Source organism: Bubalus bubalis, chromosome 16, assembly GCF_019923935.1.
Source record: "Bubalus bubalis isolate 160015118507 breed Murrah chromosome 16, NDDB_SH_1, whole genome shotgun sequence".
Lineage (NCBI taxonomy): Eukaryota > Metazoa > Chordata > Mammalia > Artiodactyla > Bovidae > Bubalus > Bubalus bubalis.
The window spans coordinates 80,315,845-80,331,858 of NC_059172.1; the positions used below are offsets into that span (position 1 = coordinate 80,315,845).

A 16,014-nucleotide genomic window follows, 5' to 3' on the forward strand; every position below is an offset into this window, starting at 1 on the left:
CTACTTTTGCTTTATTGACTATGCTAAAGCCTTTGACTATGGATCACAGCAAACTGTGGAAAATTCTTAAAGAGATAGGGATACAGGCCACTTTACCTACCTCCTGAGAAATCTGTATGCAAGTCAAGAAGCAACAGTTAGAACCGGACATGAAACAATGGACTGATTCCAAATTGGTGAAGGAGTACATCAAGGCTGTATACTGTCACCCTGCTTGTTGAACTTATATGCAGAGTACATCATGTGAAATGCTGGGCTGGATGAAGCACAAGCTGGAATCAAGATTGCTGGGAGAAATATCAGTAACCTCAGATATGCAGATGACACCACCCTTATGGCAGAAAGTGAAGAAGAACTGAAGAGACTCTTGATGAAAGTGAAAGAGGAGAGAGAAAAAGCTGACTTAAAAGTCAACATTCAAAAGATGGAGATCATGGCATCTGGTCCTATGACTTCATGGCAAATAGATGGAGAAATAATGGAAACAGTGAGGGACTATATTTTCTTGGACTCCAAAAAACTGTAGATGGTGACTGCAGCCATGAAATTAAAAAGGACTCTTGCTCCTTGGAAAAAAAGCTATGACCAACCTAGACAGCATATTAAAAAGCAGAGACATTACTTTGCCAACAAAGATCCATCTAATCAAAGCTGTGGTTTTTCCAGTAGTCATGTATCAATGTGAGAGTTGGGACTATAAAGAAAGCTGAGCACCAAAGAATAGATGCTTTTGAACTGTGGTGTTGGAGAAGACTCTTGAGAGTCCCTTGGACTGCAAGGAGATCCAACCAGTCCATCCTTAAGGAAATCAGTCCTGAATATTCATTGGAAGGACTGGTGCTGAAGCTGAAACTCTAATACTTTGGCCACCTGACGTGAAGAACTCACTGATTGGAAAAGACCCTGATGCTGGGAAAGATTGAAGGCAGGAGGAGAAGGAGACAACAGAGGATGAGATGGTTGGATGGCATCACTGACTGAATGGACGTGGGTTTCAGTAAACCCCGGGAGTTGGTGATGGACAGGGAGGCCTGGTGCGCAGTGGTTCATGGGGGTCGCAAACAGTCAGACACGACTGAGCGACTGAACTGAACTGACTGAATTCATTTATTTTGGCTGCGTTGGGTCTTCACTGCTGTGTGAGGGCTTTCTCTAGTGCAGTGAGTGGGGACTGCTCTTCATTGCGGTGCATGGTTTTGTTGCGGAGCTCCGGCCCCAGGGCCCACGGGCTTCAGTAGTTGTGGTGTATGGGCTTAGTTGCCCTGAAGCATGTGTTATCTTCCCAAACCATGTATTGAACCCCTTTCCCCTGCACTGGCAGGTGGGTTCTAATCTACTGTACCATCAAGGAAGTTGCAGAAAGCAACTTGAAATGGATTGAGAGTATCCTAGGATGCTCTCTTCAAGCAGTGCTAATTTGTTTTTAAGTAAATTTTCTTTTACTTCACCATTTTGGTAACTTCTGTTATATCACTCTGTGATATAACACTACTGTTTTTTAAAATAATTTATTGCTCCCAGGTTTTAAAACTAAAATTAACAGCTAAAATGAAAATTCTTTTGCATATGTCTACATTCATATTCTGAATAATTTTGTAACTTAAGTGTAACTTAAATTTCTGAGTCAAAGGCAGTGTGCATTTTAAAGACTTTTGATACATTTTATCATATCACTATACACTTGGTTGGCCTAGAGTGCTTATGAGAGTTTATGAATAAGTAAAGGAATATTTGAATAGATAAAAATGCTTATTACATTGCTACAAGTATAAGAATTCTTTTCTATTAGGAAGCATGAGTGTTACCAATTTAAGTTTAGTTAAAAGCAAAATTAATAAAATATACCTCTAGAAGCAATTGACCCGTTTTTAGGGTAAATTTCACCTAGTATTAGGAATATTTATGCCTTTGAGAATCCTTTCTTAATATTACTGGTTGCTGTTGTGAAGGCTAGAGGGGAATAGTTCAGGTGTGAAATTTGTTTTTTCAGGATGGTCATCTAGAAATGCCTGTTTTAGCCCATTTTGGTGGCATCAAATTTGTATTTTAATGTGATCATTACAGAAGTCCTTAAGAATATCTTTTCCTGCTATATTTAGGATTTCTGAGGTTCAATATTATCTATTCCTTTCTACAGTAGAAGGTACAAGGAAGCCTTCCTTTCTCTGTACTCATTTTGTTACATTCTAATCCTCTATTTTTAAACTCTGTGTTATAGTCTTTTTAGCTCAGTTCAGACATGTATATTTTTTATTTTTATTTAAAATTGGTCATCTTCAGCTTGATTTTTACTAAATACAGTAATAGAAACATTAAAATTTTAGCAGAAGTCTTATGTGTATGGGACTTTATATTTTTTGAAAAGCTTCAAAATAGAAAAAAGAACAGATGAATTATCTTGAATACAGTTAGTTAGCAACTGGGTGGTCTTTGGGAAGGCATTCAGTTTCCTTGAGTATGCTTAGCATAGAGTAGATGATGAATAAATGGAATCTGTTTTTATTTTGTATCCTATTTTACCTCCAAATGACCTATGAATTGTTATATCCCTGTTTTACAATTGAGGAAATCAAGGCATAATACATTTTAGTGATTTGCATAGCGTCACTTAGCTGAGCATAAACTGAAATCTGTGTTTCTGTCTCCAGACTAAGCATTTTTTCATTCCGTACAACTTTTTATTCCCTCTTAATGTATGGACATAAGAAATAATTTTTTTATCCTTTATCATGACTGTAATATTGTTTACCAGATTTTGTGGAAATCTGATTCCCCAAATCTGTGGCACAGAGTAGGCACTCAGTTATCATATAAATGAATGAAAACCTGTATGGAAAGATTGTTGGGTTCAGTCTTCTCTTGTAGGGATTGAATTATATATTAACACAATGCTGATTGTGTGCTGCTTCATCTGTTGAATGTGGTAATTAGAGTTCGTACTCCTTAGCATCATTATTCGGAGAAGGCAATGGCACCCCACTCCAGTACTCTTGCCTGGAAAATCCCATGGATGGAGGAGCCTGGTGGGCTGCAGTCCATGGGGTCTCTAAGGGTCGGACACGACTGAGCGACTTTGCTTTCCACTTTTTACTTTCATGCATTGGAGAAGGAAATGGCAACCTACTCCAGTGTTCTTGGCTGGAGAATCCCAGGGATGGGGGAGCCTGGTGGGCTGCTGTCCATGGGGTCGCACAGAGTCGGACATGACTGAATTGACTTAGCAGCAGCAGCAGCGTTGTTATTAGGGTTAGATGATATCATAGATATTGAGCATTGAGATAAATGCCTGACACTTTAAGCATTCAGTAAATGTTAGCTCTTACTAGTCCGTGAATGATTTTAGAGTGAAAAAACTTTAATATGTATGGGATTGTAGTTCACCTAGTTATTCTATTTCATGTAATTAGTCTTAATAGACTTCTTCTGGTTCACAGTGCCTTTTTTTTTTAATGCGTTTAATATATCTTTTAGGACTAAAAGAGCTGTCCCCACCTCCTCTAAATCTCAAACGTTTGTACAAAGAGACGCTAGAAATTGAACCCATCTTGATAATCATTTCCCCGGGTGCTGATCCTTCTCAGGAACTCCAAGAACTTGCAAATGCTGAGAGAAGTGGGGAGTGTTATCACCAGGTCAGTGCACATCACTCTGCTGTTTCTGTTCCAGCTATTGATCTTCCTGCTGTGTGTGTGTCTGTGTGTGTGTGTGTATGTGTCTTTGTGTGTGCTCTCAGTCGATCAGTTGTGTCCTCCTCTTTGTGGCTACAAACCCCATGGACTGTAGCCTGCCAGGCTCCTCTGTCCATGGAATTTTCCAGACAAGAATACTGGAATACTTGACTGTATTAGTAAAACAGTTTTTTGGTTTTTTTGGTAGGGCAACTAATGTCCCTGCAAACTGTCCACATTCTGATCTCCAGAACCCATGAATTTGTTATTTTACATGGAAGAAAGAACTTTGCAAATATAATTAAGTTAAGCATTTTGAGAGGTAGAGGTTATCTGAGATTATTCGGTTGAGCCTAATATAATCATAAAGGTGCTTTTAAGAAGAAGGTAGAAGAGGCATAATGAAGGTGGAAGAGGCAGATGTGATGAGGCATAGGTCAAAGAGGTGAGGAGATGCTATGCTGCTGGCTTTGAAGACGGTAGAAGGAGCCACAAGCAAAGAAATGTAGAAGGTAGAAAAGATAACAGGAGTCTCTCCTACAGCCCCTAGAAAGAACAGCCCTGTAGTATCACCTTAGAGCAATAGATTAGTGGGATTCCGAACTCCAGAAGTCCAATAAGATAATAAACTTGCCTAATATAATGTGATTTTGTCCTGAGCTAAATTTCTGAGTTTTAGTTTATTCAGATTAGCACCTTTTTTCAGTTCAGTTTGCATACACATTTTAAAGTGTATTAATTTACCCTCAATTTTTGACATCAAAATATAAATCTTTTTCATTGGGAAAATAATTAATAATGATTAACAAAGCAAACTACTTTAAAAGAAACCAAAAATTGAAAAGAGAGAATGTTATGAGAAATGTTAAGTAGAAAATAGCAAAATAGCAGAGAGTTTGGCTTAGTTGCACTTAGGCATTGCACTAACTCGAGGGAGTTTCCTTCAGTCCTGGTTATAGTGTATTCATACATCAGGACAGCATTGAGTTGTCAGTGAGATGTCTTGGGGAAAGGGAGCTCTGTTCTACAGGCTGTATCTCTTAGCTCTGAGTTTGGCACTTACACTCATTGTAAGTTTAACTATGTAAATTTCTAGAGTTTTGTGTTGCATAATTTTTTAATACTGTAAAACCTTTAAATACAGATATAGATATTCATAAATCTGTTACTTTAAAAGTTTTGTTCTTATGCTGAATATATATGCTAAGAATAATAATATATTCTTAATGTAAAAAATAATTTTTATTTCAAGAAACTCTGATGTGTCTTACTTTTTTATGTGGGGGTTAACCATCTTCCTGACACTTTTCTGTTGTGCTTTTTAAATGTTTTTTCTTATAGTAAATGTTTTTTCTTCTAAGATTTCATGAACCTTTAAGCTGTTTTCACACAGTTTATGCCTTATAGAAAATTTTGAGTTCCTGTTTTTAGCTACCATTTCAGTTCGGCAAACATTTTTTTTTTTCCCTCTGATTTTCTTGTACATGCCTTCCGTTTGGGGATTTTTGTATTTTAATAATGGCAAACTAATATGTGCCTCTAAATATTTCAACCAGTGTTTGTTTTATCCCTTCTATTTGCTTAGTTCTGGGTTAGATCTTGAAAATTAAAAAGAAATATATATTAGTATTTATTACATGGTTTGTTACCTGCTTAAGACACATGGTTCCCACTAAGACTTTATAGTCTAATTGAGAAACAAAATCAATACTTATGGAAGTCATCTAAGAAACAATGAAAGGCTGTCTTGTATTCTTTATGAAGAGAGAAATCACTGTGGTTTGAAGTAATCTGTAACAATTCTCTTCAAAGTGTTTTGACCACATACTCAATAAAATATTTGAGCTAGGGCTCTCAATACATGTATATCTGTCATATATATAAAGACAGAGCTGTACTGATACATAAATATTACATAAATTATCCATAAAAAAACATATCGAGGAGTTTAAACGTGTAACCATTTAGATTCTTGACTAACACTTTTTACAGAATCTTAGACTTAGTGCTAGTCGCTCAGTTGTGTCCACCTCTGTGACCCCATGCACTGGAGCAGCCAGGCCCCTCTGTCCATGGGTTCTCCAGGCAAGGATGCTGGCGTGGGTTGCCCATTCCTCCTCCAGGGGCCTTCCCAACCCAGGCATGAACCCGGGCCTCGTGCACTGCCTGAGCCAATTCAGATACAGACGTCTTACACACTGAAGCCATTTTCTGGGGTCCTTGGCTTCTGCTTGGAAGTTTCTGTTTTCTAACGTGACCTGTCATACTGCATCAGTGTACCATGTGCAGATAGACCATAGGGATCAGAAGTGCTGGAGTGGAAGTCCAGTGACATCAGGTTCGCCTTTCCCCTTCCTCTCCCCTCTCCTCTTTTTCTCCCCACTCCCTCTCATGTTCTCTCTCTCCCCCCTCTTTTTGCCTCCTCTCTCTAAAAACGAATAGAAAAACAGAGGGTTAAGTGTAGAGTCTTGAGACCCATCAACATATTAGGATTTTCTAGATGATGAAGGGCTTGGAAAATTACACAGTTCAATAGACCAAGTAGCTTGAGAGCCAAATATATGCAACGTTGGAGAAAGTTTTTTTAAAAGAGAAAATAAATTCAAAAAAGTGGTATTGTTAATGTTTAATCCCTCAAGCAGTTCAAGAACAGTCATAAAATATTATTTATTTTTAAAGGCCCATGTTTCAGAGTAAGAAGTGCAGGAAATAGTGAGATGAGGAACAAAAACACTGTTGAATAATTCTTTATTCTGTAACTTGAAAACTTGTAATGATAATATCTGTACTAAACAGAAGAATATTATAAATCTGCCATTGATGTAAGGACAAAAGCAAGACAATTGTAAACAGCAACAGAGTCTGATATTTCTTAGTAAAAATTTAGAAGCCTTATTACAGTACTTGAGTTAGTTCAGTAGGTATGGCAGGATAATTTGAAAGTCTTATGTTACAACATGTTATCAGAATTTTTTTTTTTTTAGTTTTTTAATTTGGTTTTGTTTTGCAGATTGCCATGGGTCAAGGTCAAGCTGATTTAGCAGTTCAAATGCTAAAAGAATGTGCCCGCAATGGAGACTGGCTCTGTTTGAAGAACTTACATCTTGTGGTATCTTGGCTGCCAGTTCTGGAAAAGGTAGATTCAGATCAATGTGGCACAGATAATATCTCACATACTAAATTCAGTAGTCTCCAAGGAACAACAGTATTAAGATATGTTGTGCATTATTTATGATGTTTTTGAAGAATTAGTATTTGATGGGGAATCATTTAAAATCTATATTTTCTTTAATATATGTACATTTGTACAAACCAAAATGGATTTTTTAGTAAGAAATCTATAAAAGTCTCCTTTTTAAAAGGCATTTAGGGAGAGTAAAAAAATTAATCAGGACTGAAGGGGGGCTTAGAGAAATCTTTCAGATGAAAATTAGGGAAATGCTTTAAAGAACTGTAGAAGACTTTTTAATATTAAATTCTCTTTATCCTTTTGTTTTGTTGTGTCTGTATAGGGAGAAAAGATATAGAGGAGTAAGAGGGAACTGCAGAACTTCCTTGCTGCTGAGGAAGCTGGGGTGTAAACTGAAGCAGTTTGCTTTTTATTTAACTAAATATTTATTTAATATTATTTTTTGATATTAATTTTTAATATTTATTTAACTAAATAAGCATTTTATTTAACTAAGCAGTTCATTTTATTTAACTAAAATGGCCTCAGCATGAAAATAACCTTAAGACAGAACAAATTGATGGATCGCTTTTAAATGTAAACCTGGAATTAAGTCTAGGACTTTTTAAAGAAAGATGAATATGGTCTTGGGTAGTTAGAGATGACTCCTAAGACAAGATGTTTCTTGATGGCCATGTGGGATTTAGCTGAATGTAGGGGGAGAAAGTTTGTGGTCGATTCTAGCAGCACAAGTAGAAACATAACAGCAGGAGTGTGGCTTCCTAGTACAAAGAATGGAGATGTCCTTAACTGTACTGGAAGGCCAAGCAGAGTGCTGTGGGGCAATAGAGTTAGACGGCTAGGAAGGGGCGAGGTTATGGAATACCCTGGAAATCCTGCACAAGTGTTTAGAATTTTTGTCCTAGAACACAGAATCAAAGGAGCTTGTTAGCAGGGGAGTTAATAATTAGTTAATTGATCAATTAATCTGGCAGGAGGAATAGAGCCAAGCAGAACAGAGTGGGAGGCTGTAGCCTAGTTGTATAATGTTGAAAATTTGTATAATGTGTTGAAAATAAATGGGCAACTATATAAAATAGGTAGTTAAAAGCTACCTGAATTATGTAAAATATGTATTTTGATAAAATAGTTAAATAGGTAGATTAAATAAATCTTTGATGAATGAGTTAATGATTGAGTGAATGAAGTGATAGACCACGATGACTCATTATTTGTAGTCAAAAGAAGGTATATATAAATATTCAAGTAATTCCTACAGGTTTCTGTAACACTAATGTATAAAATATAGAATTCATGTGTTATGAATGATATATGTTTTAAAAGATATAAGGAAGACTTGTGAATACTTGAATCCTGCTTTCTGTTCCAAATAATAGATTGATAGCTATTAATCTATGTAAAATACAATTGCAGTTATAATTTTGGAAGCAAATCTTAATTGGAACTTTTTTTATTCTGCAGACAAGTAAAAAAACTGGAGTATAGTTGATTTACAATGTGGTGCTAATTTATTTTTAAAACTGTATTTTTAATTTAAGGATAATTGCTTTACAGTATTGCATTGGTTTTTATCCACATGTGCTAATTTCTGCTGTACAGCAGAGTGAGTCAGTTGTACATGCATACATTCCATTATGGTTTATCCTGGGAGATTAGATACAGTTCCCTGTGCTATATGGTAGGCCCTTGTTATTTATCCATTCTAAATACAGTAGTTTGCATCCGCTGGCCCCAAAGTCCCCATCTGTCTCTCTCTTTCTCCCTCCCCCTTGGCAACCACAGGTCTGATTCTTTGTCTGTGAGTCTGTTTCTGGTTTTGTTTTGTTTTTCATTTATTTTTAATTGGAGAATAATTGTTTTACAATATTGTTGTTGGCTTCTGCCATACAACAACATGAATCAGGCACAAGTCCACATAAGTCCCCTCCCCCTGAACCTCTCCCCACACCCGCGACCGGTCCTACCCCTCTTGGTTGTTACAGAGCACTAGATTGAGCCCCCTGTGTATGCAGCAGCTTCCCACTAGCCAGCTGTTTTACACGTGGGAGGAGGAGCCTGGTGGGCTGCAGTCCATGGGGTCGCTAGGAGTTGGACACGACTGAGCGACTTCACTTTCACTTTTCTCTTTCATGCATTGGAGAAGGAAATGGCCCCCACTCCAGCGTTCTTGCCTGGAGAATCGCAGGGACGGGGGAGCCTGGGGGGCTGCCGTCTCGGGTCGCACAGAGTGGGGCCTGACTGAAGCGACTCGGCAGCCGCGGGGCAGCTGTGACAGTGCGCTCCGTCAGTCTGCCCCGCCTTCTCCTTCCCCGCTGGCTCCAAAGTCTCTTCTCGGTGTCTGCATCTCTGTTCCTGCCCTGCAAATGGGTTCATCAGTACCATTTTTATAGATTCTGTATATATGTGTTAATATACAAAATTTGTTTTTCTCTTTCTTCACTCTGTATAATAGGCTCTAGATTCAGCCAACTCACTGGAACTGACTCAGTTGCATTCCTTTTTTATGGCTGAGTAATACTCCATTGTGTATATGTACCACAACTTCTTTATCCATTCATCTGCCAGTGGACATCTAGGTTGCTTCCATGTCCTAGCGAGTGTAAATAGTGCTTCAGTGAACATGGGTGTAGACGTGTCTTTTTCAATTATGGTTTACTCAGGGTGTATGCACAGTAGTGGAATTGCCAGGTCATATGGTAGTTTTCCCTATGGAGAAAAATATGATGGAGATTCCTTAAAATTCATAGTGACTGTACAAATTTACATTCCCACCAACAGTGCAAAAGCATTGCCTTTTTTTCCCACACCCTTTCCAGTATTTATTTTTTAGATTTTTTTGATGATGTCCATTCTAAGTGATGTGAGGTGATACCTCATTGTAGTTTTGATTTGAATTTCTCTAATAATGAGTGATATTGAGCATCTTTTCATGTGTTTGTTGGCTATCTGTATGTTTTCTTTGCAGAAATGTTTGTTTAGTTCTTCTACTTTTTCATTGGGTTGTTCGGTTTCCTTGTATTGAGCTGCATAAGTTTTTGCAACATATATAAGATACATTATATTATAAAAGTTAAAAAAATTACTTTAAATGTTTTGCTATTCTTTTGGGAAGTTTGGATGAATTGTATGGATATAAATTACAGGTTATTTTTAAATTCACCTAACAGGCAGAAAGAATCTGAGGAATAAAGACACAGAGACAAATATTTGAATAAGTGACTAAAGCATACAGCATGGGCCAAAGAATTTGAGTGAATTTGAATGGTGAATTTTGAATATTATAGGCAATAGGGTATACTAAAAACTGTACTGAAAAGGAATTGATATCATTATATATCTTTGTGGAAGTGTGAATGGAAGCAGTAAGGCCTGAAGATGGCTTGTAGTTTAGGATAGTGATTACAACTAATATGTATTTTGTATATACTCTGTGTTGGGCACTATTTTAAGTATTTTACACTATCCTATGAGGGTAGGTACTGTTATTATCCTTGTTTAGACAGTGTAAATCAAAGAATCCCCCAAAGTCACACAGCAAGTAAGTGGCAGATTTGGATTTCAATCCAGTTCGCCCAGTTCTAGATCCAAGTTCTTACCTATTACACTGAGCTAGTAACAGACATGGAGAAGGCAATGGCACCCCACTCCAGTACTCTTGCCTGGAAAATCCCATGGATGGAGGAGCCTGGTAGGCTGTAGTCCATGGGGTCGCTAAGAGTCTTACAGGACTGAGCAACTTCCCTTTCACTTTTCACTTGCATGCATTGGAGAAGGAAATGGCAACCCACTCCAGTGTTCTTGCCTGGAGAATCCCAGGGACAGGGGAGCCTGGTGGGCTTCCGTCTGTGGGGTCGCACAGAGTCGAACACAACTGAAGTGGTTTAGCAGCAGCAGCAGCAGTAACAGACAAGATAAAAATTTAAAGGGAATATAATCAGAACATTAAGAAAAATATCAGAATGTCACAGAAAGATTTAATTAAGATACTTACTTATTAATAGCATATTTATTTATAAAATGGAAATTTGTGTGTGTATTTAAGTAGAATTTTATTCTTGTTTTTTAAAACAAGGAATTGAATACTCTTCAGCCTAAAGATACCTTTCGTCTTTGGCTCACCACAGAAGTTCATCCCAACTTTACTCCAATTTTATTACAGTCAAGCTTGAAGATAACATACGAGGTATGAAGATTTAAAATGTGAATCCCTAGCTGTGTAAGTGCAGTAACCTTTGCAAGCCTCCTAAAGTCCTGTAGACAACTGTCTACTAGACAAAACATTCAAAAACTTCTAATACAACATGTATAAAAATGCATTTACATCTTTCTTTTAAATATTATTTAATGTTGTGTTTTTTGTTGTAGTAAAAGACATAAAGTTTACTGCCTTACCATTTACAAGTGTACAGTTCAGTAGTGTTAACCATATGTACCTTGTCTCTAGAATTTTTTCATCTCACAAAACTGACCCTGTGTCTCCTGAAGAGCAACTCCCTGTTTGCTCCTGCTCCACCCTCGCAGCCACCAACCATTCTGTTTCCTGCTTCTCTGAGTTTGACTACTTTAGATAACTCACATAGGTGGAACCACACAGTATTTATCTTGTAACTGGCTTATTTTACTTGGCGTAGTGTCTTCAAGATTCATCCACGTTGTAGCATATGACAGGATTTCCTTCTCATTTAAGGCTGAATAATATCCCATTGTATGTGTGTACTACATTTTCTTAGCCATTCATCCACAAACATTTAGATACCCAGAAGTGGGGTTTCTGGATCATATGGTAATCCTGTTTTTAATTTTTTGAGGGACATCCATACTGTTTCCTTGTGGTGTGCCATTTAACATTCCCACCAAGAGCACGTAATTTCTCTGCATCCTTACCAACACTTGTTATTTGCTGTTTTTATGTTTTTATTGGGGCCATCCTAATATTGTGAGGTAATAACTCACTATGGTTTTGATTTATATTTCTATGCAATTTAATGCTATTGAACATCTTTGTATATGCTTATTAGCTATTTGTATATCTGCTTTGGAGAAATGTCTAGTCAATTCTTTGCCTGTCTTTAATTGGATTTTTTTTTATTGTTGTTGAGCTTTACGAGTTTCTTAGGTTTTCTGCATATTAACCCCTTATCACTTATACAGCTTAAAAATATTTTCTTTCATTCCATAGGGTTTCCTTTTGATTGTGTTGATTATTTTCTTTGCTGCATAGATATTTTTAAGTTTGATATAGTCCCATTTGTCTGTTTTTGCTTTTGTTACCTGTGCTTTTCATGGCACATCCCAGAAAAAGTCATTGCCAAATCCAGTGTTATGAAGCCTTTTCTCTGTGTTTTCTTGTAGAAATTTTATAGTTTCAGGTCTTAGGTTTAGGTCTTTAATCTATTTTGAGTTAATTTTTGTATTTGATGTAAAGGGTCCAACTTCATTCTTTTGTACTTGGGTATCTATTTTTCATAGCATTTGCTTTTTGAAATATATAAGTTGGATTTTCAGTCTTTGTCTCCTTCTGTTTTTTCTTGCTTTCTTCCTTCCTTCCATCCATCCATCCTTCTAACATGTTTTGACAGATCCCCCCAAACATGATATATCCAAAATTATATGTGTTAGTAATGGTATGATGTAACTGGTAAAAATCATAAATAAAATAATAAACTGAATTAAAACTTAAAAAAAACTGGTTTGAAACGTTCTACTTGCATCTTCTCTCAATTTGTAGAATATAATCTCTTTTCAAGTGAAAATGTCTTATTAGTGTTTATAACTACTTGCTATTTTATATCACTACTTCTGTTTTTCACCTGAAGGCATTCAGTCTCGTGTAGGGAGGAAAAAGGCTAAGAATCCAGAGAATGCAAAAATGATTTAATACTTGAAAATATGTTAATTGAATGAATGTCAATTATAATGTCTGATAAGAAACAACAGTTTCTACTGAACTGTATTGAAGAACTGTATTGTACAAGCCATAAAGGCAAGGGCTATGTTTTTCTTGCCTTTTTTTTTTTTTTTAAACTTATATAATACCTGGCATGTAGGAAGAATGCAGTAATATTTCAGTAAATGAAGAGTTAATGTATCAGGTCTTCCCAGATGGCGCTAGTGGTAAAGAACGTGCCTGCCAATGCAGGAGACTCCAGTCATGGGTTCAACCCCTGGGTCGGGAAGATTTCCTGGAGGAGGGCATGGCAATCCATATCAGTATTCTAGCCTGGAGAATCCCATGGACAGAGGAGCCTAGCAGGCTACAGTCCATAGGGTCAAACAGAGATGGACATGAGTGAAGCTGCTTAGCATGCATGCATGCAGTATATCAGAGGTTCCTTTTAACTTACTGTACAGCCTCTTTCAGTATCCTTTTCTATTTTATGAAGATTTTCAGTTTCATTTAAATTATTGGTGAAATTTTTTTGTATTTCTTAAATCAGTATAAAAGATTTTAATTATTCACAGAAATAGTATAGTTCACTGTGTTCAAAATTATTACTGTATATGTGCATATATGTATACACATATATTATTGTATTTAAAAATTGCTAAATATTCATTTTATTATCTCTAATCTTTTTGATGAGTTGTTTTAAATTTTATTACAAATAATCAATGTCATACTTACTGATTTGCTTTTTCTTATTATTTTCTAATCACTGAATTTCCTGCTTTTTTTTCCTTATATTTTCCTTAGATTTGTATTGGCTTCTGTTATTTCTAATTTCTTATGTGGAATGCTTAATTTATTTATATTAACTTGAAATAATTTCAATTATTTTAAGCCTGTGAATTTTCAGTTGAGTATATATTTTAATTTATCTTATAATTTGCCATACTGGTGTTTTGTTTAGTTGCTCAGTCGTGTCTGACTCTTTGTGACCCTATGGACTTAACTTTGCCCTACGGAGCCCACCAGGCTCCTCTGTCCATGGAATTCTCCAGGCAAGAATACTAGAGTGGGATGCCATTTAAATTTTGTCATTTTCTGATAGTTTTTATTTGTGTATGATTTTCTCTGAAATTGTATATGGTTTATTCATTTTGCATAATCTTTAGAATAGGGCTTTAAAAACCCTAAGTGATTGTTCAGTTCCCTTAGTGCTCAGGAAATATGGTCTATTCTATGAGAATTTTTTAGAAACTATTTCATAAACAAAACATTTTCATTTTAAAAGTGTATATTTGAAAATGTACTTAGTAAAAATACTTGGGTATTTTTTTCTTTTAATTTAAAGTTTTTATTTAAGAAAAAATGCAATGAAAATTTACTTTTAAAACAAGCTAATTTTTGAAATGGGTTTATTTTGTTCTTTTTCTAAGAATTCATAATTTTTCTTCTTTCATTTTTATAATTTAATAATATAGTATAAATGGATTCTGGACATGTGGACAAGTGTTTTTTGAGTAGTATTTGTCTAATGTACAATTTCAGTTCCTGGGTTTCAGTTTGTGTTATAAACCTAGCAAGGTCAGGTAATAAGCACTTGGTAAAGTGGACTAATATTCAAGGAAGATTAGTTGATATTGTAAAGAGTAATTTGAAATCCTCCTAGAATTTTACATAGTACTGGAGAGAAAGAACTGACATATTGAACTATAAAACTCCTGCCTTGTAATAATCAGTATCATTTGTAATGTAAATGAATGTTTCAGTAAAATACTTCAGTAGTCATATAAAACTTATTTGGTTATTTTGAATATTGCTGGTTATGTCAGTCAGTTCAGTTGTTCAGTCATGTCTGACTTTGTGACCCCATGGACTGCAGCATGCCAGGCTTCCCTGTCCATCACCAACTCCAGGAGCTTGCGCAAACTCATGTCCATCAAGTTGATGATGCCATCCAACCATCTCTTTTCCAATGAGTCAGCACTTCGAATCAGGTGGCCAAAGTATTGGAGTTTCAGCTTCAGCATCAGTTTTTCCAATGAATAGTCAGAACTGTTTCCTTTAGGATGGACTGGTTAGATCTTCTTGCAGTCCAAGGGACTCTCAAGAGTCTTCTTCAACAGCACAGTTCAAAAGCATAAATTCTTTGGTGCTCAGTTTTCTTTTATGGCCCAACTATCACATCCATACTTGACCACTGGAAAAACCATAGCTTTGTTTTTTGTTTTTGTTTTTTCAATAAAAACCATAGACAGACCTTTGTTGGCAAAGAAGTGTCTCTGCTTTTTAATATGCTATCTATCTAGACTGGTCATAGCTTTTCTTCCAAGGAGCAAGCATCTTTTAATTTCATGGCTGCAGTCACCATCTGCAGTGATTTTGGAGCACAAGAAAATAAAGTCTGTCATGGTTTCCATTGTTTCCCCTTCTGTTTGCCACGAAGTGATGGGATTGGATGCCATGATCTTAGTTTTTTGAATGTTGAGTTTTAAGCCAACTTTTTCTCTCTCCTCTTTCACTTTCATCAAGAGGCTCTTTAGTTCCTCTTCACTTTCTGCCATAAGGGTGGTGTCATCCACATATCTGAGGTTATTGATGTTTCTCCTGTCAATCTTGATTCCACTTGTGCTTCATCCAGCCTGGCATTTTGCATGATGTACTCTGCATATAAATTAAATAAGCAGAGTGACAGTATTTGGAGCCAATTTGGTTATGTAGGTTTTTTTAATTTAAAAATTATGTTGAAATTTTGAGATGAGCTATTAGGTGTAAGGATTTTAAAACTTGTTTTGTATTTATACATTTTGAAGTTAACATTAAAATAGTTTATTTTTTTTTTTCATGTCTAGAAGTTTATTTAAAAAAAACTCCCCATTTCTTTCCTCATGCTTAATGCTTTTCTCTATTTTCTTGAATATATTTGTATTAGCTCTTTTAAAGTTCTTATCCTCCATTTTATCATCTGCACCATTAAAATAGTTTATTAAATTAAAATAGTTTATTAATCTTGGTAATGATGAAAAATTTCTTCATTAAAATATGTTTTCAAATATGTTAAATACTGATTTATTTGTAAGGTTTTAAACAATAAATTCATTATTTTTTCTCTAGTCACCTCCAGGTTTAAAGAAGAATTTAATGCGTACTTATGAATCTTGGACTCCTGAGCAAATTAGCAAAAAAGATAATGTACATCGAGCTCATGCTCTCTTCAGTTTTGCATGGTTTCATGCTGCATGCCAAGAAAGAAGAAATTACATTCCACAGGT

The 16,014-nt window shown here is 35.9% G+C and overlaps 1 protein-coding gene across 3 annotated transcripts in view; it reads left to right on the forward strand.

Annotated features, from left to right (window-relative positions):
- The window catches only part of DYNC2H1 (dynein cytoplasmic 2 heavy chain 1), a 399,828-nt gene that overhangs the window by 223,211 nt on the left and 160,603 nt on the right, over positions 1–16,014 (forward strand). For all 3 annotated transcript variants that reach the window (XM_044929811.2, XM_044929812.2, XM_044929810.2), the window contains exons 76-79: positions 3,472–3,632; positions 6,679–6,804; positions 10,931–11,041; positions 15,857–16,012. In XM_044929811.2, the coding sequence (XP_044785746.2) occupies positions 3,472–3,632; positions 6,679–6,804; positions 10,931–11,041; positions 15,857–16,012 (554 nt within the window). The remainder of the gene's footprint in view (positions 1–3,471; positions 3,633–6,678; positions 6,805–10,930; positions 11,042–15,856; positions 16,013–16,014) is intronic.